The sequence below is a fragment of the Capra hircus genome, chromosome 27 (assembly GCF_001704415.2).
Source record: "Capra hircus breed San Clemente chromosome 27, ASM170441v1, whole genome shotgun sequence".
NCBI classification, from domain to species: domain Eukaryota; kingdom Metazoa; phylum Chordata; class Mammalia; order Artiodactyla; family Bovidae; genus Capra; species Capra hircus.
In genome coordinates, this window is record NC_030834.1 from 8,960,319 (window position 1) to 8,986,960 (window position 26,642).

At 53.1% G+C, this 26,642-nt stretch overlaps 1 protein-coding gene across 4 annotated transcripts in view; it reads left to right on the plus strand.

The window, feature by feature from the left end:
* ANK1 (ankyrin 1) overlaps window positions 1-26,642 on the plus strand; it is a 241,294-nt gene that overhangs the window by 156,449 nt on the left and 58,203 nt on the right. For all 4 annotated transcript variants that reach the window (XM_018041977.1, XM_018041976.1, XM_018041978.1 and 1 more), the window contains exons 3-17: window positions 3,939-4,037; window positions 9,299-9,397; window positions 9,925-10,023; window positions 10,915-11,100; window positions 12,118-12,216; window positions 12,661-12,759; window positions 13,022-13,120; window positions 14,075-14,272; window positions 16,246-16,344; window positions 16,763-16,861; window positions 17,313-17,411; window positions 19,611-19,808; window positions 20,211-20,309; window positions 21,459-21,557; window positions 24,697-24,894. In XM_018041977.1, coding sequence (XP_017897466.1) covers window positions 3,939-4,037; window positions 9,299-9,397; window positions 9,925-10,023; window positions 10,915-11,100; window positions 12,118-12,216; window positions 12,661-12,759; window positions 13,022-13,120; window positions 14,075-14,272; window positions 16,246-16,344; window positions 16,763-16,861; window positions 17,313-17,411; window positions 19,611-19,808; window positions 20,211-20,309; window positions 21,459-21,557; window positions 24,697-24,894 — 1,869 coding nt within the window. The remainder of the gene's footprint in view (window positions 1-3,938; window positions 4,038-9,298; window positions 9,398-9,924; window positions 10,024-10,914; window positions 11,101-12,117; window positions 12,217-12,660; window positions 12,760-13,021; window positions 13,121-14,074; window positions 14,273-16,245; window positions 16,345-16,762; window positions 16,862-17,312; window positions 17,412-19,610; window positions 19,809-20,210; window positions 20,310-21,458; window positions 21,558-24,696; window positions 24,895-26,642) is intronic.

A 26,642-nucleotide genomic window follows, 5' to 3' on the forward strand; every position in this document is an offset into this window, starting at 1 on the left:
TCTGGGGGTTTGCGCATCCCTTGTGTTCAGCTACTTCCCCGAAGAAAGAGGAGGGCGCTTGATGAGAATGGCTTCTAGAATTTGAGCTCATGGGTTTGGAATTCAAACTCGCGTTGCCACTGTTAGTGGACCTGCACCCGTGGCTGTGTGCAGGCTGCCCTGAAAAGACCTCTGTGATGCTTTCTGACCCCTTTAACCAAGCAACTCCTTTCTTGTCTGTGCCGCGTGGTCTTATACCTGTATTTGGGGCATTTTCCACATGACTTCGCATTTGGCTGTGCATCTCTTTTCTCTGTAAAACGGAGTCCTTCGAGAGTCAGGCTTTGTGTTTCAGGCCTCCCTAGCACGGTGCCATGCACGGAATAGGTCCTCAGTAAATGTCTGCTGAAGCAGATTAATCGTGTGCTCGGCCTGAAGCGACTATCGCTGGGACAGGAGCTTGTCACAGCCGTGACCTGTGTGAGTTTACTCTGTGCAAACCTCTGGAGCCTTTTGCACACTTGTCACAGCTGTGCCACATGGGGCTTACCCTGGAGTCCTGGTGAGGGCGCTGGATTCAGATCATCCCAGAAATGGACTTGAAAGGACCTTAGGGTGACTGTGTTACAAAGTGAGAAAAATGAAGCCATCAAGAAGACATCTTTGAACCAGGAGCTGAGGTGCAAGCTGAGCAGAGCCATTGCAGACGCTGATCCCTTGTCTTCTGCCGGAGTGCAGCTTCAGGAAGGGCATGTGACTTAAAGAGGGAAGCAGAGGGGCTTCCTGGGGACCAGGGCAGCGGACGAGTAAAATCCTGGGGACCATCTACAGCGCTCGTGGCCAGCCCCACGGGTATGCTTACAGTGACTGGGAAGTCCCTCCAGGCTGCCTGGTAATCACAAAGGGAAACTGTGCCTTCATCATCTATGAAAATAAACATTGTAGTCCCTCCCGCTCTGGTTGAAAAGAAAAAACACAAATCCTTTCTTCTGGGGAATCCGAGTTAACTCTGTCTGTGGCGGCGCCCTAGAAAGGCTGTGTGACCTGAGCCAGTCATTTGACTGCTCGGCTTCCGTTTCCACAGCATCCAGGGATCTCCAGCATCCTGCTGGACACCAGCCTTCTCCGGGCAGACAGCACGCTGACCCGGTGGCTCCAAAGAGCAGGGACAGTCATCCTGGGGCTTTAGCAGCCAACATGAGTGTCTTCTTTCTAGACTTGCCACTTCCCCAGCTTTGAGGCATATTCAGGGCCAGTAACTGCCCCTGGAAGGTGACTGCAACCCACAGCACCACTGAAACCCTAGCAGTCAACACACACACACATGCACACACACACACATGCACACACACACATGCACACACACACGCACGCACACACATGCACAGCCACAGCCGAGACCCCTGCAGTGAGCAGACTGCGATTCCCATGACCGCACACGCCATCCTGAGTACCCACATAACCATGCTCAGCGTGCCTGCACTGAGCACCCTGAACCTTCCAGACTAGGTGGCTGTTGGGTGTGTAGACGGGATTGCAGCTCACAGTGCTGGGGAGGGAGAGGGTCTTCTGCCGTGAAGACCCCCCCCAGTACTGAGTCAGGATGCAAAGCTGGAGAGAGTGGGTCCTGGAGCCACCAGCAGGTCACCTGACAAATTGCTTTTCGGCAAGTTTGTGTTTCCCAAGATGATTTGAGGGGGGCTGGTGTACTTCAACCCCGAGCTGCCCTCAAGCCTACTCTTGGCTGTCTTCTGACACCCAAGGTACCTGTTGTATTTGCTGCATCCAAGACCCCAGCGTAAAGACGGTCTCGTACCCGTCTTTACTCTCCGGCCCCCTCTCCCGTCACGAGGCATCTGTGTCCCGTGCCTGCAGTGGTCGCTCAGCACTTTCCTCTGTGGTTTTAGCAAAGCAACAGGACCCATCTGTTCATGGGTGGGAACACTACCACTCCCAGGCAGAATATGTGTGCTTTAACTGGAATCTTCTAAAAATGATGCCCGGATGCAAAGTGAGAGAGGTTGTTTCGGGACCCCGAGGTGGAGCTGCAGAGGTGTTTGAAGATGGGTGAGCCAGAGACCCCTCCGCTCACATCAGCAGGAACCAAGTCCCTCCATCCTGGTGGCGAGGGTCTTTCTTATTGGCCAGAGCCTGGGTGGCCCCGGGGCACCCCCTGAAAGGGGACGTGTGAGCACGGGGTTGAGCAGCAGAGGAGACAGGAAGGGGAAAGTGGGAAGAAGGGAGAATTGCTGGTGGGGAAGGAGGTGGCTGGAGATCACTGACTGATGAAAACCATTCTCTACGTGGAACCGAGATCTCCTCCATTGGAACTGACGGCCATCACGTAGTCACTTATCTGTGCTCTGAGTAACTCTCTTTGAATTCAGCTTTTGCCAGGAAGTTTCGAGACATCTGAGTGCAAGGGCAAAAGAATCAAAGGCAGAGAGGGACCACTGGGACTGCCCTGGCTCCTGACTCTAGGGCCCAGAGGAGCTCCAGCAGGGCAGCTTGGAGCTGCAACTGCTGACTGAGAGAGTTCTGCTTTTGTGGACTGATGGTTGAGCCTGAAAAATGTTTGCTTGTTTTTTTTTTTTCCCCTAAAATGTAACTGTCAGACAAGTTTTGGTCCTATGTGAAACGCCAAGGTGGCCAAGGGGCTATTTTATTTCACTGAAGGATAGTTAATTTACAATATGGTGTTAGTTTCCGGTATATACCAAAGTGATTCAATTATATACGAGTATGTGCGAAGTCGCTTCGGTCATGTCTGACTCTTTGTGACCCCGTGGACTGTAGCCTGCCAGGCTCCTCTGTCCCTGGGATTCTCCAGGCAGGAAAACTGGAGAGGGTTGCCATGCCCTCCTTCAGCGGATCTTCCCGATGCAGGGATGGAAGCTGTGTTTCTTACATCTCCTGCTTTGGCTTACAGGTTCTTTACCACTAGCACCACCTGGGAAGCCCTGCATATAGTTACATATATTTTCAGATTCTTTTCCATGATAAGTTATTACAAGATGTTGAATATAGCCCCAGTGCTGTACAGTAAATCTTAGCTGTTTATCTGTTTTACGTATAGTAGTTTGTATCTGTTAATTCCACACTCCCAGTTTATCCCTCCCCAACTTCCTCTTTGGTTAACCATACATTTATTCTGTGTCTGTGAGCCTATTTGTTTTGGAAAGAGATTCATTTGTATTATTTTTTAGATTTCACGTATAAATGATATCATATATTTTTTCTCTCAGACTTATGATAGACCCTAGAACTATTTCTTAAATAAAGTATTGGCTTTATCTTACTATTATTATTATTTGGCCACACTGCAAGGGTTGTGTGATTTTAGTTCCCTGACCGGGGATTGAACCTGCACCCTTGGCAATGAAATCAAGGAGCCTCAACAGCTGGACTGCCAGGGAATTCTCCCACGGGGCTATTTTAATACTAACTCTTCTGTAGAGGAAATCTTACAGCCAGATGATTGATGGTATTTAGTTTTCAGATGACCTTCTTTCAAAATGCATTATTTTACTAAACATCTAGCTCTACAGATGCTTAGGAGACCCGGGTGTTGCTGCTTTGCCATTTCTGGTTGCTGCTGTGAAAATTAACCAGGGGGTTAAAGCTAGACCATCCCAGTTAAGTGGTGCCTGCGCCCGGCTAAGACGTGAATTTCAAGGTCGCTGCTGGTTTTATGAGAGCTTCCACACTTCATTCACACCCGGGGGTGGGGGGCTGGTTACCACCCTCTTTCTTCCCATCTGACTCACTGCAGAAATCCTGCTCTGGAGCCGGACTGGCTCAGTCCTGAGCCTGTGTAGACACCCCTCCGGGGTTCCTCGGCTCTCCCCTTCCAGCCCATTCGCTTCCCCTCGGGGGCAGGGGCCTCGGTCCAGCCTCACGGACCGGCGGGACACACAGACCCTCTAACCCCATCCTCCCTGCCTCTCTGCTCTCCACAGAATGGGTTGAACGGCTTACATCTGGCCTCTAAAGAAGGCCACGTGAAGATGGTGGTTGAACTTCTGCACAAAGAGATCATCTTGGAAACCACAACCAAGGTACGTCCCTTGGGGAGCCAGAGCTTTCCACTGAAATTCACGCATTGCCCCAAACCAGCAAGCCGTAGAAACCAGTCCTTCATGACAGAAACCCAGTCCTGCTTCTGAATTCCTCTCCTTCTTTCAGGCGCTTTCTAGGTCTATGAGCCCCTGAAGTCATTTGGAAAGCACAGGATCCCATTTCCGCAAAAATTCAGGGGGCCTTTATCCTCATCGCTAGACTATAAATCTAAAAACACAAGCTTTCTCCCAGTGGCTTCACACTGTCCCAGGCTGAGAGCACTGGGAGGCCCACAGGCAGGTGCCTTGTGTCCAAATCCTCGCTGAGATGCTTCATATTCTGTGATCTTACGCGAGTGACTCAACCAGTGAGAGGCCTTAGTTTACTCATCTTTAAAATGGGGATTCTGATAGTTAGTTGCAGGATTGATATGAAAGTTAAACATGGTACTATATAGAAAATGTCTACATAGAAATAAATCAATAAGTATTGGTGACTATGTCATTTGTGAGGGCTTCGGAAGAATCCAGATCCCTCCCATTCATTCTTCTCCAGCAGGTTCTTGATCATTTTGAGACCCTGCTCCTTGATCACTTCCAAACCCATCTGCTCTCTTTACTGGGTCCCTTGAACAGCGAACAGAGTTCTCTTTTACTCCAAGCATGGCTGGCATCCCACCTCTCATAACAGGAGGCTTCTCCCCAAAGCAGTAGATTATAAACACCAGTGACTCAAGTCCGGAAACTATAGTCATGAAATTGATGCACTGATACATGTTGCACGTGCATTTATACGTGTTGTGAAATCAGTTTCATTTCTTATGCATCTTATTCGTTTATTCAGCACCCTTCAGCCAGCGTTTAAAGACAAACAACATTAAATCAAAAAATCACCTCTGTTTGCCTTGTCCAATACTGTTTCCTCTTCCTCTTCCTCTGTTACGTACATCCGGTGGTTTTTCCCCCCTTGGCTGGTCCCCTCTGTGTCTTATTTTTCATTTGCTGTTTATTTAATGTGGCCTCAAGCACAGCGCTGATTTGTTTCACACAGCAAGCGTTTTGCTGCCTCGCGAGCTGAGAACAAGAACAACACGTAGAGAACAGACATAATTTATGGTTATGAAGTGAGCTACCAAAATATTATGAAAGTAGAACCATCTCTGAGGTAGAAGTCTGTAATTTTCATGTCATTTCCCGAAGGTGAAGAGATCTCACGGGTGAAATAGACTGACTTGCTCTTTCTGAACGTGTACAGGGTATTTTATTTTCTAACCCCATGACAAATTGAGTATTCACTGGAAGGACTGATGCTGAAGCTGAAGCTCCAATACCTTGACCACCTGATGCAAAGAGCTGACTGATTGGAAAAGACCCCGAGGCTGGGATAGATTGAGGGCAGGAGGAGAAGGGGACGACAGAGGATGGAATGGTTGGATGGCGTCAGTGACTCGATGGACGTGAATTTGAGCAAGCTCTGGGAGATAGTGGAGGATAGCCGGGTGGGCGACTGTCCTTAGGGTCGCAGAGTCAGACTCGGCTTTGCAACTGACAACAGACAAATGATGGATACTGGCTGTTTCCACCCGTTTCTTCTGTGGGTGAAGGGTCTGTGGCTCTTTCTCTCTTGATGCTCTCGCCTATCAGGCTGCAAGCACAAGGCCATCTGATCGGCTGTGGGGGGCGGAGCGGCTGTGCTTTCTCTGGCGTCCCCCCAGGAGCTGCAGAAACAGGACGCTTCAGCACGTTTTACGAGCTCCGAGTTTCCCCCTTTGATTGGTATTTTGCAAGCGAACACTTGGTGTGTCTTTGTTATTTATAGAGATGGTATAAGCTGGCGTGGTTTCTGAGGGCCCAACAGAGGGAGTTAAAAAAAAAAAAAAAAGGATGAAGCTGAAACCGTGGGCAAAGCAAGAAGCACAACAGATTGGGGAATTGTAATGGGTCTCACAAGCAGGAGCAAGATTAAAAAAAGACACGACTGAAGAGCCAAAACCAATATAGATTCCTAAACTGTGCTTAGAAATTTTAAAAGCGGGAAGCAAATGTGTTCCCTGCCTCCCACCTCCACCTCCAGAGGCCAGCTGAGCATCCAGGCTGGTGGTACTCAAAGATCGTTGACCCCCCACCCCCACCCCCGTCCTCACTCAGCACCCACTGCAGCCACCCGCCCTGCCGTGAGCTCTGGGACTCCCTGGAAATGGAGAAACTGGGTCTTTGTGGATCCAAATATAGCTAAGTAATTTTTCCTGCTGCTTTGAGGGCATGTTCCTTCATGCTGAGAGGAGGGGCAGAGAAAAACCCATCTCCCTGTGACTCTGAACCTGAGGCTGGGGCCTTCCTCCTGAGCCTTACAGCGTGTGCAAGTGTGTGGATGGGGGTGGGGGTCCCTTCCTCAACCTGGGCTGCCCTCGGCCCAGGTCTTGAATATGTCATGGGCTGAGACCCACAGCTGGGCCCCGACAGCCTTCCCTGGCCAGCTTCCTCTACGTGGGTTCACAGGTTGAGCCCTGTTGCAGTGGGTCAGGCAGGAAGGAGCAGATGGAAAGAAACATTTGATAACCCCTCCTGAGCTGGCCCGGTGCCTGGCACACATGTACTCAGCCTATGCAAATAAATGGATGGACACAGCGTGCCTCCTTCTAGGTGGGGAGGCCCGGAGGTCCCAGTCCTGATTCCTAGAGAAGGTTCTGGAGGCAGCACCCTGTTCCTCTCAGTACAGGGAGTGAGTCAGACCCAGGTGCCAAGGCCTCTAAATGTAGGCTCTTTGGACTTCTAAGAAGAACAGTTAATTAGCATCTATATACTCATTTCTGGCTCTTGCTCTCTGATGGACATTTGAGAAAGAACCCTTTTGCTTATCAAAAAGGAGAAATCAGAAAGACAAGTTCGAGAGGTAACCAAGGGACACTCCTGCCTGAATCATGTCATGCGGTAGAGACAAGAACCTGAGCCCTGGGGCCCTGGGGCAGTGGTGACCCATGGGGGCCCCTCACCCCCCAGGCGCTTGGATTTGTTGCTCAGACTCCCATGGGAGGCACTTGGTTCCTAGTGACTGGTCACTGGCCCCATCGCTGGGACCGAATTTGAAATCCCAGTTTGGTGGGTTTCCCAAGATGGATTAGCAAGTGGATTAGTTTGAAGAAGGCTGAGCGCCGAAGAATTGATGCATTTGAACTGTGGTGTTGGAGAAGACTCTTGAGGGTCCCTTGGACTGCAAGGAGATCCAACCAGTCCATTCTGAAGGAGATCAACCCTGGGATTTCTTTGGAAGGAATGATGCTAAAGCTGAAGCTCCAGTACTTTGGCCACCTCATGCGAAGAGTTGATTCATTGGAAAAGACTCTGATGCTGGGAGAGATTGGGGGCAGGAGGAGAAGGGGACAACCCAGGATGAGATGGCTGGATGGCATCAAGGACTCGATGGACGTGAGTCTAAGTGAACTCCGGAAGATGGTGATGGACAGGGAGGCCTGGCGTGCTGCGATTCATGGGGTCGCAAAAAGTCAGACACGACTGAGCGACTGAACTGAACTGAACTAGTTTAGTTAGAAACTAACTATAGTTAAAAACTATATGCCACATCACCGACTCGATGATGTCATCACTGACTCGATGGACATGAGTTTGAGTAAGCTCCAGGAGTTGGTGATGGACAGGGAAGCCTGGCGCGCTGCAGTCCATGGTGTCACAAAGAGCTGGACACGGCTGAACGACTGAACTGAGCTGATCTGCCTGAACTAGAAAAAGTGAGGTCATGAGAAATCTCTGCTCCTTATGTAGCAGAGGGCCAGATGGGTGCAGCTATGGTCCTTATTTGATGGACGTTGTCAAGTGCCTGCCCCTCCTGGAGCGGAGGTGCCCTTGAAGTCACGTGGGCGAGAGGAACTTCACAGGGAAGCAGGAAGGAGCCGAGCAGGGAGGCGGCTCAGTCCTGGAAACAAACAACGCCTTCAGGACCCGAGCCTGTCCAGAAAGTGCAGTTACACACACCCAGGACGGAGCCAGACAAGAAACCCTGCCTGTCCCCCATCTTCTCAGAACCGGCCTGGCTTCCTAGTCTCGGCTCTCAGTTCTCAGCTTTTAAGAAGTTTACTTTAACCGGTCCCTCCCATCAGGAAGCTTACACAGGCCTCAGTCCCCTCCATCACAGGGTAGACAGAAGAAGCAAGAAAGAATCACAGCCTCACAGTGACTAAAACCAAACCACGTTACAGAAAGTTAATCAGTGTGAAAAAGCAGAAAGTTACGCCCCGGGTTTTAGGGACGAGATGAAACCCCAGAGAAACAGCTGAATGAAGTGGAGACAGGCGGCCTTCTGAAAAGCTGACTTTGAAACAGCTGTGACCCTCACTGTCGTCCAGCGCTCCTTCTGAGAAAGGAGGACTCTCTCCTCTCTTGCCTGCTGATCTCTGACTCGCTGTATTTTATTATTCATATTTTTTGTTTGGACTTTCTGTTGCCAGATTTTATTTTGTTTATCCCCCCCCCCACACACACACTTAATTTCATATTTTTTCTTCTACATATATTACATAGTCCGTTTTATTACCTCCCCTACCCCTTTGCCAGTGTCGACGGGCTTCCCCTGGTGGCTCAGCGGTGAAGAATCTGCCCGCAAGGCAGGAGATGTGGGTTCAATCCCTGGGTCAGGAAGATCCCCTGGAGGAGGGCATGGGCAACCCACTCCAGTACTCTTGCCTGGGAAATCCCATGGACAGAGGAGCCTGGCGGGCTACAGTCCACAGGGTTGTAAAGAGTCAGACACAAGTAGGCGTCTAAACAACAACAGGAGCAACCCTCCCGCTTCCCCATCCCCTGCCCGGTGGGTGTTACCGTCACGGCGGCACAGGGTGCTGGCCCAAGGGATCTGCAGCCTCCTTTGTCCTGGAGCTCCGGGCCTCACAGGGCTCCACACCTTCCTGCAGAGCCTCGGCCTTCGAGGAGTTGGTCATCCAAGGAGCCGGCTTGCTTGGCAGTCCTTAGCGGGTCTCCGCCGATGATGGGACCCTGAGCCTGCCTGCAGCCGATCAGCTGAGAAGGAGGCGCTCTTATTCCAGAGCATTGTTTTTTCAGGAGGACAGGAAGCGTTTCCCTCCCCTGGCTTCCGTTGCCGCTCACGAGGTCTGGTGGGTCAGGCACACAAGTGTGTGTTCTGTGCCCCCTGGGGCCGTAAAGGAAGCCTGCTGCCTGCCCCGGGCTGGCGCATGTTTTCCCCAGCTGCGGCAGGTCCCGGGAACCTCCTGTCCTCCCCTGTGTTGCAGAAAGGGAACACAGCGCTGCACATCGCAGCCCTGGCGGGTCAGGACGAAGTGGTCCGGGAGCTCGTCAACTATGGCGCCAACGTCAACGCCCAATCCCAGGTGATGCTCGGGCCCCGGGGGGCTGGTGGGGCTGCCCGTCCGCTTCACCCCAGGGAGTAGAGGGGGGTACACACACTGTGTGGCCAAATCCGGGTTTATTCAGGTGTCTCCAAGCGCTTTCTTGCCTTTTCCTGCTTCAGTGGGCATTCTGAGCACGGTGGGCTGGGTCATTGTGGACCCTGTTCCTGGAGTTGAATATGTCTCGTTTAGCTGTGGTTCGTCTATGTATTATGGCTGGGGAGGGGGGTGGTGTGAAGAAGGGAGTGAAATTAGTGAGATGTGTGTGTGCACAGAAGAGGCTGACCATTCTGGGAGTGGCAGAAGCAGACCTCTGGGGAGGGTCACCCCACCTGGAGGCCTTTTGCAGTAACCTGGCTACGCCAACTGCAAAGTGTCAGGAGTTTTGACAGCTGTAGACACAGGTGGGGATGCTGCCCCCAGGGCTGGGTGGAAACAGGGTGTTGGAAGAGCCGTCCTTTGGTCAGTGACGTGGCTGGATTCCAATGGCTTTTCCTCTTGGTTTACAGAAAGGCTTTACCCCCCTGTACATGGCAGCACAGGAGAATCACTTGGAGGTGGTTAAATTTTTGCTGGAAAATGGAGCTAATCAGAATGTAGCCACAGAAGTAAGTACCTTGGGGACATGGCCTCATGGCTGAACATGTCTTGCGGGGAGGACAGGGTCTCGGGGGCATGGGTTCCTAGGACACGGGTTGGTATGCATCCTCTGTCGTGATGACCGACCAGGGTGCTATCAGACCCTGCAAGGAGCTGAGAGACAAAGTCATGGCTGTTGTGGGATGCCCAGACATGCACCAGAGAAATGACCGCAGGGGTGAATCTGTCATTCCCACTGCAACCAACACTGGAGGCTGGGCAGGGGTGGGGGGCATGTGTGCGTGTGGGTGACAGGTGTGCCTCAGACCTTTATAAGAAGTATTAAGGTCTTGCTCTGAGCCCACAAACACCTTTGGACAAGTTGTTTGACCCTGAGTTTTGTCACTGGTGAAATGATGGAGGAGATGAAACCAAAGCTTCTCTTGACTCTTAGCATCAGACGACTCAATGATTAGATGGCTGTTTTCATTCCGCTTTACCAGTTCAAGAGGGCCCTGTGCCCCTGTACACACCGAGGACATTAATAGCAGTAGCTCAGAACTGAAACCTCGGTGTCGGCTGTGGTTTCCAGCGTTTGGTAGGTGTTCAGTAACCTTTGTGAAATGAATGAAGGCCTGATTGTCAGCCATCCGTCCAGGGCCCTGTCCTGACACTGGGTGATGATGTGAGAGGGAGGGAGGCAGAGAGACAGGGCAGTGAAGCGCTCGGTAAAGGCGCTCGGAGCAAGTCATAAAGGAAAAGTTAGCTAAGTGCTAAAGGAGTGCTATCGCAGGCGCTGTGAGATGGCAGAGAATAAGGAGGAGCCAAGGAAGGCATTAGGGAGGAGGCGGCGTCTAAGCTGAGCTCGCAGGACTTGGAGGAGGGAGGCACTCCCAGGCTGAGGGGTCTCTCCTCTGCAGGACGGCTTCACCCCGCTGGCCGTGGCCCTGCAGCAGGGCCACGAGAATGTGGTGGCACACCTCATCAACTATGGCACGAAGGGCAAGGTGCGCCTGCCCGCCCTGCACATTGCGGCCCGCAACGACGACACGCGGACAGCCGCCGTGCTGCTGCAGAACGACCCCAACCCCGACGTGCTTTCCAAGGTGAGGCTCCCGGTGGGGCTGGGAGCACCCTGGGGCCCTGGTTGGGAGGCCTCGGGGGCCCCACGCGTTCCCCGCTAGTTCCCCGGAAACAGCCCACACCAGAGAAGCCCCAGGGTGCACTCCGAGCAAGTCGCGCCACGCCTGCCATGCCCAGCAGCCACACGAGTGCCCCACTTTAAATCCCCCGGCAACGCCGAGAAACACGTGCTGGGTCATTCAGAGCAGCGTCCAGGAGAGACAGGAGGGGTGTCTGACCAGAGTAGGGCTTTGGAATCCAGCCTCTGACCCCTGGTGGTGTGTTAGAATTGTATTCCAGCTCTTTCCCTGGCCATCCCCTGGTAGAGGGAGGCGGGGGTCCCCACACAGAGAGGGGACCCTGGAGCAGCTCCTGGGGGCCTGGCCAGCCCACCACCTGCCCACACCGTTCAACGTTCACACCATCTGTAAGTTTAGGCTGTCAATGTCTCCCTCCCAGGGGAGATGATGTATTTGCACCGAGTCAGTCATGCAGCACCCACCAACCTCCCACCCCTAAGTCACGGGGTTCCATCTGGAAAACTCTACCTGGGTTATTTGTCATGGGGCAAGGTCAGGAACAGAGTAATAGCAAGGGACACACCAAAGGTCAGAGGTCTGCCTCACCCACCCAGCTGAGTCATCGCAGCCCTGTAGGGGCTGAAACTGTCTTGAGGATTAAAGTCATAACCCCATAACACTTCTCTCATTCATGAAAATCTCTTCAGAAGTAGCCGTTCAGAGGATTGGGCCCTGTCTGAAGGGCTGGAGGTGACCCTGGTCTGTGGTTTGTCCACATGAACCCAGAGCCTGGGCGCCCCCCTACAGGCAGCACCTCATTTTTGGATGTAACTTGCCGTGGGATGTCTGATGACCTCTTCGGTCCAAATCTGCCCACGTGTGGGGTCCTCTGGTCCTGCCAGCTTTTCGGAGCCTGGGCTGATCCTGGGTAGAAATGACAATACACGCAGTACAATGCTGCTGTCCTCTATTGCGCCCCAGACGGGATTCACCCCCCTCCACATCGCAGCTCATTACGAGAACCTCAACGTAGCCCAACTGCTCCTCAACCGCGGAGCCAGCGTCAACTTCACGCCCCAGGTGAGGCTCTCAGGGGCGACGGGGGGAGGGGGGTGGGGGTGTGTGCCCACATACATGCGGTGACTGAGGGTCTAGAATCCAGTGCCCCCACCTCTTGTGGCACCGAGGACATCCTCGCAGTGCAGGTGGGACAGCCTAGAGTCTGTTAAGGCTCCTAGCAGGTGGATTTCAAAGAGATTGCAGCCAGCCCGTGTTGTTGACTCGCCAGGAGACCCAGCTTGGCTAGCTTGCGGGGATGAACCACAATGCTGGCCTGTCCTTAGAGGCTTGGAAATCTTTCTTAGGCGAGAAGAGTCTTAACAGTGGGCTCAGGCTGGCTGTCTGTCTTGGGGTGGGGGCATGGGGGTGGGGGCACGGGGGTGGGGGCACGGGGGTGGGGGCCATGGGGCAGCTGCTCCTCCCCCCAGGAGGATGTGCATCCTGACAGTCCATCCCTCCTTCCAGAACGGCATCACGCCGCTGCACATCGCCTCCCGCAGGGGGAACGTGATCATGGTGCGGCTCCTGCTGGATCGCGGGGCCCAGATAGAAACAAGGACCAAGGTGGGTGCCAGCAAGCTGCACAGCGAGGCCAGGGGAGGGAGTGCTACTGGCCAGGGCCCCACTCCGGGAGGTGGGCTCTCCGTGGCCAGCTGGGGAAGGGCGTCCAGCCTCCAGAGCAGCCCGCAGGGGCAGCTGGAGACCAGACTGCTCCATGGAGCTGATCCTTAGGGACTCGACGTGCCCCTACGGCTGGGATGATGCTCTCTCCAGCAGCCTCTGATGGGTGCCTCTGGGGCTTTCTCTTTTTGACTGTCTTTTAAAGGATGAATTGACACCTCTCCACTGTGCAGCTCGGAATGGGCACCTGCGAATCTCAGAGATCCTGCTGGACCACGGGGCACACATCCAAGCCAAAACCAAGGTGTGGGCTTCCTTTCTGTGAGGAGCATCTTTTAGGCAGGGCTCCAGGTCAAATGGCAACCCACTCCAGTGTTCTTGCCTGGAAAATCCCAGGGACAGGGGAGCCTGGTGGGCTGCCGTCTATGGGGTCACACAGAGTCGGACACGACTGAAGTGACTTAGCAGTAGACAGGTGAGGCCAACCCAGAGTAGAATCCCATTTCTGAGAAATAGACAGGCAAATGAATACTACTAACTTGGCCATTGTGTGCAAGGTTGACCCCAATGCCTGGCACATGGGAGGCACTCAGCTCTATTATCTAGATCAAGGTTGGCTAACATTCTCTCTAAAGAAACAGATATTAAATACTTTTAGGCTTTGCAGGCCATGGTCAAGGTCACAATGATTCAAGTCCGTCACTGTAGTGGGAAAGCAGCCCTGGATAATGTGTAAACAAGCAGCCCTGTTCTAATAAAACTTTACTGACAAGCACAGGCAGTGGGCCAGATCTGAGCCTCGGGCTGTCATTGGTCTGTTCAGCTCTATGTCAGGCCTCGTCTCTTTCACCCGAGCTCCAGAGAAGACAGAAACGGAGTAGTCAGGAAGTCTTCAGAACCTGGGGTGGACTGGATGATACTAAAAGGAAAACAAAAGAGTTGTTCTCAAAGTCCTTTCAGGGCTAGAAGGCCCTCAGTTCTAATGTGAGGTCTTAATCTTCCTGCGTGGGACTAAAGCTGGCAGGCTGCCCCAGCGCTGCGTACACCACCTCCAGGCCTGGAAGATTTGACCGAGTGGGAAGGGGAAAGTTTGCTATCCGAGACCAGCAGGAGTGTGGAGGCCAGAACAAACCAGGCTTACTCGAGAGCCACGTGGAGTCACTGCAGCTAGGGAGGAGATGGGAAGCGAGATTGGACTCGGTGCCCTGAATATCCGTGTTCATTTCCTTGGCAATTGCTTGCTTTCCCTCTTCACCAGAACGGCCTGTCCCCGATCCACATGGCGGCTCAGGGAGACCACCTCGACTGTGTCCGACTCCTATTGCAATACAACGCAGAGATTGACGACATCACGCTGGATCATCTGACCCCTCTCCATGTGGCCGCCCACTGCGGCCACCACAGGGTGGCCAAGGTGCTTCTGGATAAAGGGGCTAAACCCAACTCCAGAGCCCTGGTGAGTGGGAGGCTGTTGAGAAGGGGCTGGAGGGGCGAGGGCCAGAGCTGCAGGGCTGAGTCTCCACCCTGGAGATTCCCGGCAGGCAGAAGGCTGGGGTCCTGAGGCCGGGGGTCAAGCAGCCGTGACCTCCCTGCCTGCCGTGTTTCTGCACCTCATGACCGAGCCCACATAACAGGCCGAGGGCCACACACAGTGTTTGTGGGGCTCAAGCAGAGAGGGGCTCACCCTAAAGCAAATTCCCTCCTGGGTCCGTGGTTCCCCTTCCCTTGCCCCAGGCTGAGAGCTCCCAGGGAAGTTCCTGGTGGGGCCGGAGCGCTGCACAGAGCCTGCCCATGGCCCCCATCCCCTCTGCCCCTTCCCAGAGGAGGAGAATCTAGAAGACAGGACAGCCTCCAGGGCCACAGGGATGGCTCGTCCACTCTTCATTCGTTCATTCAGAAAGCTTTCCCTGAGCTCTCCCTCTAGCCGGGCACTGTCTGGGGCAGTCGGGGTTTTTTGACCTCAGCCCTACTGACTTTGGGGCCCGATATTCTTAGTTGTGGGCTTCCCCTGTGGCTCAGTGGTAAAGAATCTGCCTGCAAAGCAGGAGAGGCAGGAGCCATGGATTTGATCCCTGGGTTAGGAAGATCCCCGGGAGGAGGGCACGGCAACCCACTCCAGATCTTGCCTGGAGAATCCCACGGACAGAGGGGCCTCGTGGGCTACAGTCCATGGAGTTGCAAAGAGTCAGACACGACTGAAGCAACTGAGCACGAACAGGATTCTTTGTTGTGTGGAGACTGGCCCGCGAATAGTAGGCTATTTAGCACATCCCGTCTCCACCCGCTAGGCACTGACAGCACTCCTCCCCTAGTGGTGACAATCAAAAATGTCTCCCAGTTCAGTTCAGTTCAGTTGCTCAGTCGTGTCCTACTCTTTGAGACCCCGTGGACCGCAGCACGCCAGGCCTCCCTGTCCATCACCAACTCCCGGAGTCCACGCAAACCCATGTCCCTCGAGTCGATGATGCCATCCAACCATCTCATCCTCTGTCGTCCCCTTCTCCTCCTGCCCTCAATCTTTCCCAGCATCAGGATCTTTTCCAATGAGTCAGCTCTTTGCATCAGGTGGCCAAAGTATTGGAGTTTCAGCTTCAACATCAGACCTTCCAATGAACACCCAGGACTGATCTCCTTTAGGATGGACTGGCTGGACCTCCTTGCAGTCCAAGGGACTCTCAAGAGTCTTCTCCAACACCTAGATATTCACAAATATTCCTGGGGTTGGGAATGGTTGAGACAAACTCCCCTCCCGCTACCTTGAGAACTGCTGCCCTAGGGGATAAAGCACTGAAAAAATAAGCAGAGAGACAAAGCCTAGGAAACAGAAATCCCTCCCCTTGTGGAGTTTACATCCTAGTATTTCCTGCTTGCACAGTAAAGAGTTTGCCTGCAGTGCAGGAGATCTGAGTTCGATCCCCGGGTTGGGAAGATCCCCTGGAGGAGGGCATGGCAACCCGCTCCAGTATTCTTGCCTGGAGAATCCCATGGACAGAGGAGCCTGGCGGGTTATAGTCCATGGAGTCGCAAAGAATCAGACACGACTGAGCAACTAACACACATGACACATTACAGTAGGGATGAGGTACAGGAATCCATTTGACCGAAAGCTGATCAGTGGTTCCAGGGACGAGGGAATGTGATGTGCTTCACAGAAGTTCTCTTCATTGTAAATTTCCCCTCAAGGAAACTTGAAACAGCAGGCTCTTTCAGTGCATCCAAAAACACGACCAAATTTTTTAAAAAAAAGCTGTGCAGACATGTTCAGGATCATGCCTGGTGCATGGTGCATGCCGCCTGCCACTTCCAGTTTGTGGGAACCACTGATGGGCTGGGCCCGAGGCTTCCTTCTCATCAGCGAGGTGGTTGGGGTTTTCCCTGGGCTCGCGGGTAAGCCCCTGCTCGTCTGTCTCCCTTTGTGTGGGGCTGCAGAATGGCTTTACCCCCTTGCACATTGCCTGCAAGAAGAACCACATCCGTGTCATGGAGCTGCTGCTGAAGATGGGGGCCTCCATCGACGCAGTCACCGAGGTAAGGGGAACCCCGTGGGCGAGCCAAGGGTCTCCGAGGGTCTTCTTCTAATAGCCATCTTCAGAGTTGTCCTTTGTGGCTGCCTCTGTGGTGCCCATGTCCGCATGTGTGCTAGTCTAGAACTCTCAAAGGAATGAATCAGGGATGGATAAGACCCGGAGCTTGTGTCAGAGCTCAGGGAGCTGTCCAAGGTCAGATGCAATATTCTGAGTTGTGAATATGGATGGAATCACCCTGCAATGGGATTTCCCCTACCCTCCCCAACCCTTTTCTTGGAAGCAGACCCATTTCCTTGAACTCCCTTTCCTGGGAAAACTGTTCCAAAGCACTTAGAGGCAGGAAAGCCTAAGCTCCCTTTGGCTGTGTCTCTGGAGGAACCGGGAGGGCTCCTGTCTCACTCCCGTCTGGTCTGTTCCAGTCCGGCCTGACGCCTCTCCACGTGGCCTCCTTCATGGGGCACCTGCCCATCGTGAAAAGCCTGCTGCAGCGGGAAGCATCGCCCAACGTCTCCAACGTGGTGAGTCCGTGGGCAGAGCCAGCCCTTGCTGGGGACCGAGGGCTCAGAGGAGCCCAAGCTTTCGTTTCCCAGACAGAGGCAGAAATTTCAGAATAGCAGGGACTTCTGACTTGGGGAGAAGGTCTGTATCTCAGTGAAACTTGTTACATGTCTGTAAGTCTTGGGATTTTATTTTGGACAATTATTCGGAAACTTCTGTGTTATTCTAGGAATATATGTGCATTTATAAACATTCCTTTGCTCTGGGGTTTACTTTTAAGTGTATCTTGCATGCACACACACTCATACACACACGCACACCAGGCATCAGCAGGCCAAAGGCTGATGTTGCTTGCTGGGGCAACTCCACCTCTTGGGTGAAAACCCCCCAAGCTGGCACCATGGAGCTCTGTGTGTTCCCTTTTAGAAACCCGGCACGAGTTAACACTTCTATAATTTTGTTGTTTTGCAGAAAGTGGAGACCCCGCTACACATGGCAGCCAGAGCAGGGCACACGGAAGTGGCCAAATATTTGCTCCAGAACAAAGCCAAAGTCAACGCCAAGGCCAAGGTGGGTTCCGGAGGCAGCAGCAGTCCTGGACATGAGCCTTGAAGTGTAGGAGGAGCTCCGAGGCTGGGCTGCAGGGCTCGTGGGGCCGAGATTCCCTGTCCCACCCACGTGGTTGCACCCAGTGCTCAGGTTCTGCTTTGCAGGGCTTCTGAGAAGGCCAGATGTGTGCTGGCATCAGAGCTGTTTCTTTAGGAAGACAAAAGCCCAGTGAGCAGTGTTTGGGAGCTGAAAGGATGCATGATGGTTACAGTCACAGTATCAGAAGAGAAGTCACTTTTTCAAGGAAGTGTTGCCAGTGAAAATCAGCAATTACTTAATCTGAAAACAAAAGAGTCCCCTTGGTGGTAATAACAGGCATCTCAAAAGAACTGAGTGAACAAAGGGGAAGAATTGCTGCTGAGTTTGCAGGCTGGCTTTGGTCACCATCAGACGTCCCTACTGCATAGGCTTCAGAGGTGCTGTTGAGTATCAGGACTGCAGTCTGGGTTTGGACCGTGTGACAGAACCTCCACCCCTGGGCCCAATAACACAGAGATCTGGCCCACCAACTGCTTCCGTTTCAGGGGGAAACGGGGAGCGGCAGGGGACAGGGGATGAAAAGTCATCTTGCCCTTTCCCAGTTCTGACCCTCCATCACCCTTGGCATAGAGAAAGCCAGGGAAAGCCTTCAGGCAGAAAGACAAGCAAACACTCAGACAGGACAGACACCCTGGTTTAATTGCCCTTTGCTTTAGTGCACTTTGCAAATCATGTGTTTTTTACTGGTTGAAGTTTTGTGGCAACCCAGGTTGCTAAGCGGTTGGCATTTTTCTAGCAATAAAGTATTTTTCAATTACTATATATATATATTTGAACATAATGACACTGCACACACAACAGAGAATAGTATCATATAAAAATAGTTTTATATGCACTGGTAAACCAAAAAATTTGTGTGACTCGCTTTACTGAGATAACCCATTTTATTGCCGTGGTCTGGGGCCGAACCCACAGTGTCTCTGAGATCTGTATGTGAGAAGACCCACAATGGATCAGTTCAGCTCAGTTCAGTCACTCAGTCCCCTCCGACTCTTTGCAACCCCATGGACTGCAGCACACCAGGCCTCCCTGTCCATCACTAACTCCCAGAGCTGACTCAAACTCATGTCCATCGAGTTGGTGATGCCATCCAACCAATCTTTGGATCTTCCATCTTTCCCAGCATCAGGGTCTTTTCCAATGAGTCAGTTCCTCACATCAGGTGGCCAAAGCATTGGAGTTTCAGCTTTAGTGTCAGTCCTTCCAGTGAATATTCAGGACTGATTTCCTTTAGGATGGACTGGTTGGATCTCCTTGCAGTCCAAGGGACTGTCAAGAGTCTTCTCCAACACCACAGTTCAAAAGCATCAATTCTTTGGTGCTCAGCTTTCTTTATAGTCCAACTTTCATATCCATACATGACCACTGGAAAAACCATAGCTTTGACTAGACAGACCTTTGTTGGCAAAGTAATGTCTCTGCTTTTCAACATGCTATCTAGGTTGGTCATATATTTTCTTCCAAGGAGTAAGCGTCTTTTAATTTCATGGCTGAAGTCACCACCTGCAATGATTTTGTACCCCCCAAAATAAAGTCTTTCACACTTTTCCACTGTTCCCCCATCTATTTGCCATGAAGTGATGGGACCAGATGCCATGATCTTAGTTTTCTGAACGTTAAGTTTTAAGCCAACTTTTTCACTCTCCTCTTTCACTTTCGTCAAGAGGCTCTTTAGTTCCTCTTCGCTTTCTGCCATAAGGGAGGTGTCATCTGCATATCTGAGGTTATTGATATTTCTCCTGGCAATCTTGACTCCGCCATACTTCGGGTGAGACTTCTTATATACGCAGTCTGCTTGATCCTAACCACAGCCCTATGAGGTCAATACCATTATTCCCATTTTACAGATGGGAAGGCTAAGGCTTTAGGCAAATAAGTAGGAATAAGAACTCACTTGAAAGGTTGTTATAGGACTAAATGAGAGTTATAAAGATTAAAAGAGAAAGAACATACTGGTTTCTGTAACTTGGAGACTTGCATCTCAGCTCTTCCTCTTACTAGCCATGTGTCTTTGAGAAAGTCACTTAACCTCTCTGGGCCTCACCTGCCTGCTGTGTAAAATGAAGAGTTGGGTTAGGTAACCTTAGCGTTCCTGTTCTTTGTTTTCACTCTGGGTTCCAGGATGACCAGACCCCACTTCACTGTGCAGCTCGCATCGGCCACACAAACATGGTGAAGCTCCTGCTAGAAAATAATGCCAACCCCAACCTGGCCACCACTGCCGGGCACACCCCCCTGCACATCGCAGCCCGAGAGGGCCACATGGAAACGGCGCTGGCCCTTCTGGAAAAGGAGGCGTCCCAGGCGTGCATGACCAAGGTATGGGTCCCGGGCCGGGGAGGGCCGTCCCACCTCTGTGTTGCCTGGAACTGTAGTTTCCTTCTACCCACCCAGCCTTCATCCTTTCATCATGGAATGTCTCAGGGTCTGCTCTGAACAATCCATGCAGGTTCTGGGATGAGAGAAGGATGATGGTCCAGCCCCGGCCCTCAGCTTGATGGCTGTCAAATAACAGCACCAGCGGTTCTGACTCCGTCACAAGAGGGAGAGGGGCGGTGGCTGGTTGCCGGTCCAGGTGTCTAGGCGGGACCGCCTGTTCCATGCCCTTTCCTGCATCTCTGTGCCAGCCGGGGTGGGCACCTCCTTGGCCACACGCAGACCCTTTCCCTGGGGAGGACAGCAGGGGCTCCCAGGCGTCTGACGGCCGGTGTTTCTCCTCAGAAAGGATTTACCCCTCTCCACGTGGCAGCCAAGTATGGGAAGGTGTTTATGACGGAGCTGCTGCTGGAGCACGACGCACACCCCAACGCCGCCGGGAAGGTGAGCTTGACCTCGTGTCCCACCCGGGGTCAGGGGTCAGAGTGGAGCCAGGATGGAGGCACAGCTTCCCACGGGTGGTGGCATCTCTACCTTGTGAACGGGCAGCCACCCAGGGAGAGTGGCCTCTGGGGGGACTGATCTTCCTGACAGCACTGTGCCCTTCTAGAAAGACCTGGTGGCCCCTCTGAGCCAGAGTGATGAGGGCACTGCCCCGTCGGCCCCAGGATTGAGGAGGTGACCCTCCAGGAGTGAAGTGACCCCCAGGAGTGAGAAGGTGACCCCCTAGGAGTGAGGAGGTGGCCCCCCCAGGAGTGAGGAGGTGGCCCCGAGGAGTGAGGAGGTGGCCCCCCCAGGAGTGAGGAGGTAGCCCCCAGGAGTGAGGAGGTGGCCCCCCAGGAGTGAAGTGAACCCCCAGGAGTGAGGAGGTGGACCCCAGGAGTGAGGTGATCTCCATGAGTGAGGAGGTGGGCCCCCAGGAGTGACGTGACCTCCTAGGAGTGAGGAGGTGGCCCCCAGGAGTGAGGAGGTGGCCCCCCCAGGACTGAGGAGGTAGCCCCCATGAGTGAGGAGGTGGCCCCCCAGGAGTGAAGTGACCCCCCCAGGAGTGAGGAGGTGGACCCCAGGAGTGAGGTGATCCCCGTGAGTGAGGAGGTGGGCCCCAGGAGTGAGGTGACCCTCCAGGAGTGAGGAGGTGGCCCCCAGGAGTGAGGAGGTGGACCCCAGGAGTGAGGTGATCCCCAGGAGTGAGGAGGTGGCCCCCAGGAGTGAGGAAGTGACCCCCTAGGACTGAGGAGGTGGCCCTTCAGGAATGAGGTGACCCCCCAGGACTGAGGGGGTGACCCCCAGGACTGAGGGGGTGACCCTCAGGACTGAGGAGATGACCTCCGAGGAATCAGGAGGTGACCCCCCAGGGGTGAGGAGGTGACCCTCTCAGGACTGAGGAGGTGACCCCCAGGACTGAGAGGGTGACCCCCAGGACTGAGGAGGTGGCCCAGGTTCCGCTGGCTGTGTTCTCCAGTGGCCTGGCTCTGACATGGCTCTTCCGCGGATTTCCTGGGTAGCAGAAGTAACATGGACCCCAAGGCCTGGCTCCTGGGGCCTGGCCAGGGGGCCGCTCCCCAAGTGAAGGCTGTCCCCATCCCCCCACAGAGCGGACTGACCCCCCTGCACGTGGCCGTGCACCACAACCACCTGGACGTCGTCAAGCGGCTGCTACCCCGGGGCGGCTCCCCGCACAGCCCCGCCTGGGTAAGCCCCCCGGCCGGTGCCCACCTCGGCCCCACCTCAGGACCCTGCTCTCATCCCCCGGGTTGGGCTGTGGCTGCTGCTGGGGGACCAGGAGCAGGGAGGGAGGCGGGGGCACTTCCTACCACAGGTCACCTCCCAGAAGGGGGACTTGTTCACACGACAGATGTGTCCCCAAGCCTGACGTCAGACGTCAGCATGTACAGCGTGCTCTTGATGCTGGGACAGGGGCCCCTCTGGAGAACATTCTGGGTAGGGGGTGATCTCATGCTCTTCATGCTCGGACAGGGGACAGACACACTTGGAGAATATTTGGGGCAGGGGGTAAACTTGCCAGAACCTGGAAGCGCAGAACCTGTTTTAAAGGCGGGTGGTCTCCCCCGGCTGTTTTCCTCCTGAGTTCAGGCTCTGAAGTGGTGCTCCTTCTGTCCATATGTTCCACGGGGACGCGTGGCCACTGGCCGGCCTCATGCCAGCCCTTGAGATCCTCAGAGTCGCGGGTCCATCACCCCCGAGGGACCCTTAGTGTAGGCAGCAGGTGGGGTTTATGTTAGAGTGGACTGCAGGGGGCAGAACGAGGTACAGAGATGAAGCTGGACACCAGCATCATTGGCGGGGGCAGGCTGCCCCTCTGTGGGATGAGGTGAGAGGATGGCAAGATCTGCAAGGGCAGAGGGGCCTTGAGGGTTGGTGGCCATGTGGAGGAGGGTGAGGGGAGGGAGCAGGGCTTGGGGGCAAAGGACACATGCGGTTTCTCCACTCACTGTTAGATGGACAGTCGAGACTCAGAAGAAAGGAAAGTGAGAGTGAGGATAATTTATGGATTTTGGGGCCAGGGAGCGAACCCTCGTGCTCAGCCCTTTATCAGGAGGGGTCTCGGGAGGGTCAGAGTATGATTCCAGCCCACCCCTGCGGACCCCCGTGGGGAGACAACCCGGTTGGGGAAGATCCGTGTCAGCCTTCAGATTGCCCTCCCTGCTCAGATGCTCGTCTGAAATGTACAGCATCACCGTCCTGCAGACACAGCACACAGCCTCTCCCAGACACCCTGTCTCCTTGGGCTCCAGTCCCCTCCCTGCGCTGCTGTAGCAGAGCCTGCATCGCTGCGCAGACAGCACGCGGCCCCACGGGGGACGTGACTTACTCCTACCTCTAAAAATAAAACTGCTGGACTCCCCTCCTCCTCGCACCCCCCTTTATATAAAAGAAATCGGAGCCAGCCCCATGGTATTTAAAGAGAGCTTTATCCACACATAAACCCTGTACAGATGGGTTTTGTTTCCATGGCAAAAAATAGTTTCCAAAGTAGTCTGGCAATTTTGTAGAATTTCACATGCAAATCTCTCTGCACCCAAACCAAACCCGCCCCTTTCTAATTCTGATGCTGATGTTGTTTTAACGTTGAGGCAGCTCTCTCTCCAGCGTGTGTGCGTTCCTTTGGACGAGCTCACTGCCTGTGGAAAGAGGAGCCTTTTACGGCTCACATCCTCTCTCCCTGACTCTCCTGCCCCTTCTCTTATCACCTACAGAAGGTCATTCATTCCCTGTAGTCCTAGCTTGGAGGGAGCTCCAAGGGGCTGGCCCCTGATTTGAGACAGACAGAGATACATTGCTCTTATATCTCAGTTTTAACCGGGGGTCACCTGGCAGCCTGAGCTCCAGGGCAAGCTTGCCCATTGCCAGGACAGGATGCTGTTCTTGCCAGCAGACACCTTCCACTGTCTGTCTTGGCGGCCTGGACTCCTGATTATACCAACAAGAATAATTGCTGGAGTTCCTGTCCTCTTCACAGTGGAAGTCACTGATCCTTGCTTCCATGCAGGGAATGGAACGCAGGTTGCAGAGAGGCACCCTGGGTGAGCATCAGCCTCACCACATTGCATCCTGACCTGGGAGGTTTTCAGAATGCAGAATCTGGGGCCCGCCTAGTCAGAATCTGCACTTTAACAAGATCCCACGTGATTTCATACACACTCGAGTCTGAGAAGCAGGGCTCTGGCTAAAAGCACTTGCGTCCTGAAGTCAGAAGATTCTCTGATGCTCAGAGAGAAGGCTCTCCATGTGGGCTTGACTCCAGATCTCAAGCCTGATCCACTGAATCCCGCCTCTTTCCTTTGCTCCCTCTTGATACAGTACAAAACTCATTTTGTTTAATTAATTTTACTACAATAGAAATGCCAATCTTGTCAGGGGAACACAGCCTCCAAAGGATTTAGCGTTTTCTCATAACATAATCCAATCTAAAAGGAGGAACACTAGAGTGGTTTTACATAATTCCTCGAAAGAGAATGATTTTTGTTATTCAGTTTCCTTCTTTGGAAGTGACAACTTTTCCTTTCCCCATAAAATCCACCATGGAGATGGATCTTACCCTGTCCCTCAGTGCTTTAAACTGGAATTTTACTGTATTGGCCCACCTCCGCCTTGTACCGCCATTTCTGTATCCACTCATCTGTCAAAGGACATCTAGGTTGCCTCCATGGCCTAGCTACACTATCCACTTTTAAGGCTTAAAAAAATACAAAAGTGCGTCTAGAGGTCATTGACTCTTTTGCCCCTAGTCACACAGCTGGTTAAAGTAGATCAGGGACAGTAGAGCAACTGTCCTCCCATAAAAATTAATAAAAAATAAAATAAAAGTGAGCCAAGGACTGACTTCACGTCCGCAGGTCCCTCGCCAGGGCTTCTCCTTTTACGCCACCTGCCTGAAGCCATAGAGTTCGGAGGAGCTCTTGGGCCAGCCGCACAGGGAACCAGAAAGAGCTCTCTTCTTTCCCCTCCATGAACTGTCTGGAATGCTGTTCTCATGGCAGGAAAGAAGGTCTTGTATTTTCATCTGCACCTAGCCTGCTGGTTGTTCTATAGGCTGCCTGGCTGAATCCTAGCATCTGTTGGGGACAGGGCACTCACGCCTGGAACATAGATGGAGAGAACGGGAACAGGGCTTTGCTGGTCTGGGAGCCTCTCCAAACCCAGTGGACTCGGTCAGTTTGTTTGTTTACTGAAGTGACCCTCCCGGGTGATACCAGCCTTAAATCAGACCTCCTGGCCCCGCCTTGGAGGATCTAAACCGGAAGGCATGCACTCAGCTTGTCAACTCAGCACTCCTGTAAGCAGGCTCCGGGGGCCCCTTCCATTTCAGAACGGCTACACGCCTCTGCACATCGCCGCCAAGCAGAACCAGCTGGAGGTGGCCCGCAGTCTGCTGCAGTATGGGGGCTCGGCGAACGCAGAGTCGGTGCAAGGCGTGACCCCCCTCCACCTGGCGGCTCAGGAGGGCCACGCGGAGATGGTGGCTCTCCTGCTGTCCAAACAGGCCAATGGAAACCTGGGCAACAAGGTAAACACGAGTCTGTAGACTCCATCGCATTGGGGGTCAGCTGAAGCCTGGGAGCACCTGTGCTGTGCCCGGGTTCTGAATCCGGTGATGCACGTGTGTGTGTGTGCATGTGTGCATGTGTGTGTGACCCTTACAACAGCCCTGTGTAGGTTTTATCTCAGTTTTATAAATGAATGAACAGGTTCAGAAAGGTTGCTAATTCCAAGATTGTAGGACCCCATGCCTACCTGATGCCAAAGCTGGTCCTTCCTAAATAGAATGACTCAAGAACCCACACAAAGATCACTGTTGAAATCCACCGCACACTTTCCCACGTAGAGGTTAGTTTCTACATTCAGGAATCGATGAAGTTGGAACTAAATATTCTTTTTCTGTAGCAAAGGCATTGTTTTCAATGCTGACCTGTCCCTTAAATGAGATTATCAGTCCAGGGACTATTGGCGTGTGAGTAGAAAACCCTCCTGGTGTAGCAACCGGTGGAGGGGGCACCTGGGAATTTGTTCCCCGCTGACGTCCTCGTGGTTTTCGTCAGCGTCTCCCAGGAATGCATGGCCCAAGAAAGGCTAAGAGTCGCTTCTTTTGTTTTTTGTTTTGCTTTGTAACTTTTAAGCGTTTTGTTTTGTATTGGGGTATAGCCAATTAGGAATATCATGATAGTTTCAGGTAACAGTGAAGGGACTCAGCTCTATATGTCCATGTATCCAGTCTCCCCCAAACTCCCCTCCCATCCAGGGTGCACGTAACATCGAGCAGAGTTCCATGTGCTATACAGTAAGACCTTGATGGTTATCCATTTAATAGATAGCAGTGTGTACATGTCAATCCTCAACTCCCTAACTATCCCTTCCCCCAATCCATCCCTCCAGAAACCATAAGTTTGTTCTCTAAGTCTATAAGAGTCACTTCTTTCATTAAGCAGCTGTTTTATTGAAATATAACTCCCATACCATAAACTTCACTGGTTTGAACTGTACTATTTGGTGGTTTGGGGTATATTTGCAGAATTGAATGAACACCACCACTACCTAACTTCCAGACATTCCTGCCACCCCAAAAGGAAACCTCAGACCCATTAGTGGCCACATCCCATCGCCCTCAAACCCCCGTCCCCTGGCAACCATTCATCTGCTCTCTGTCACTGTGAATTTGCCTGTTCCGGACATTTCTTGTAAATGGAATCATACACTATAAAGGGTCACTTCTTTAGATGATACATGAACATAATACAGTTTCAGAAGGGCAAGCATTTTACAGATAACTTAATATTTCTTTAAGAATCTACTGAATCTACCGGCTCTTTCTGGACAGGTTTGAATAAGTGACCCCAGGAGGGAACCGTGGGGCAGCACCATTATACTGGTCTCCTGCTGGTGTCATTTAAGTGAGCTCTGTCGGGGACCAGGGGCCGGATGGCGAAGCTTTGCCCTGGAGACATGCCCACCCATCCACACCCACCATCACCAGGCAGGCTACTGTGTTTTCCCAGGGGTCGGGCATGGCGCCTGGTAGCTGGGGCTGAGCCCGGACCTGTTCTTCTCTGGGCCTCCCTGCCCACTTGTGCTGGCTTCAGTGTGGGGGGGCACTGCCCCTGGGCCTCCCTTCAGCTGAGGGGGAAAGGACAGATGGTAGGGAAGGGCGAATGGAGTTTCTGGAGAGGAGGCAGCCCTGTTTGCCCCATGGTTAGTAAGGCTTGTAGAGTCAGAAACAGGAGATAGAAGGCTTTCCTGGCATTTTTGTGTGAGTGCTGC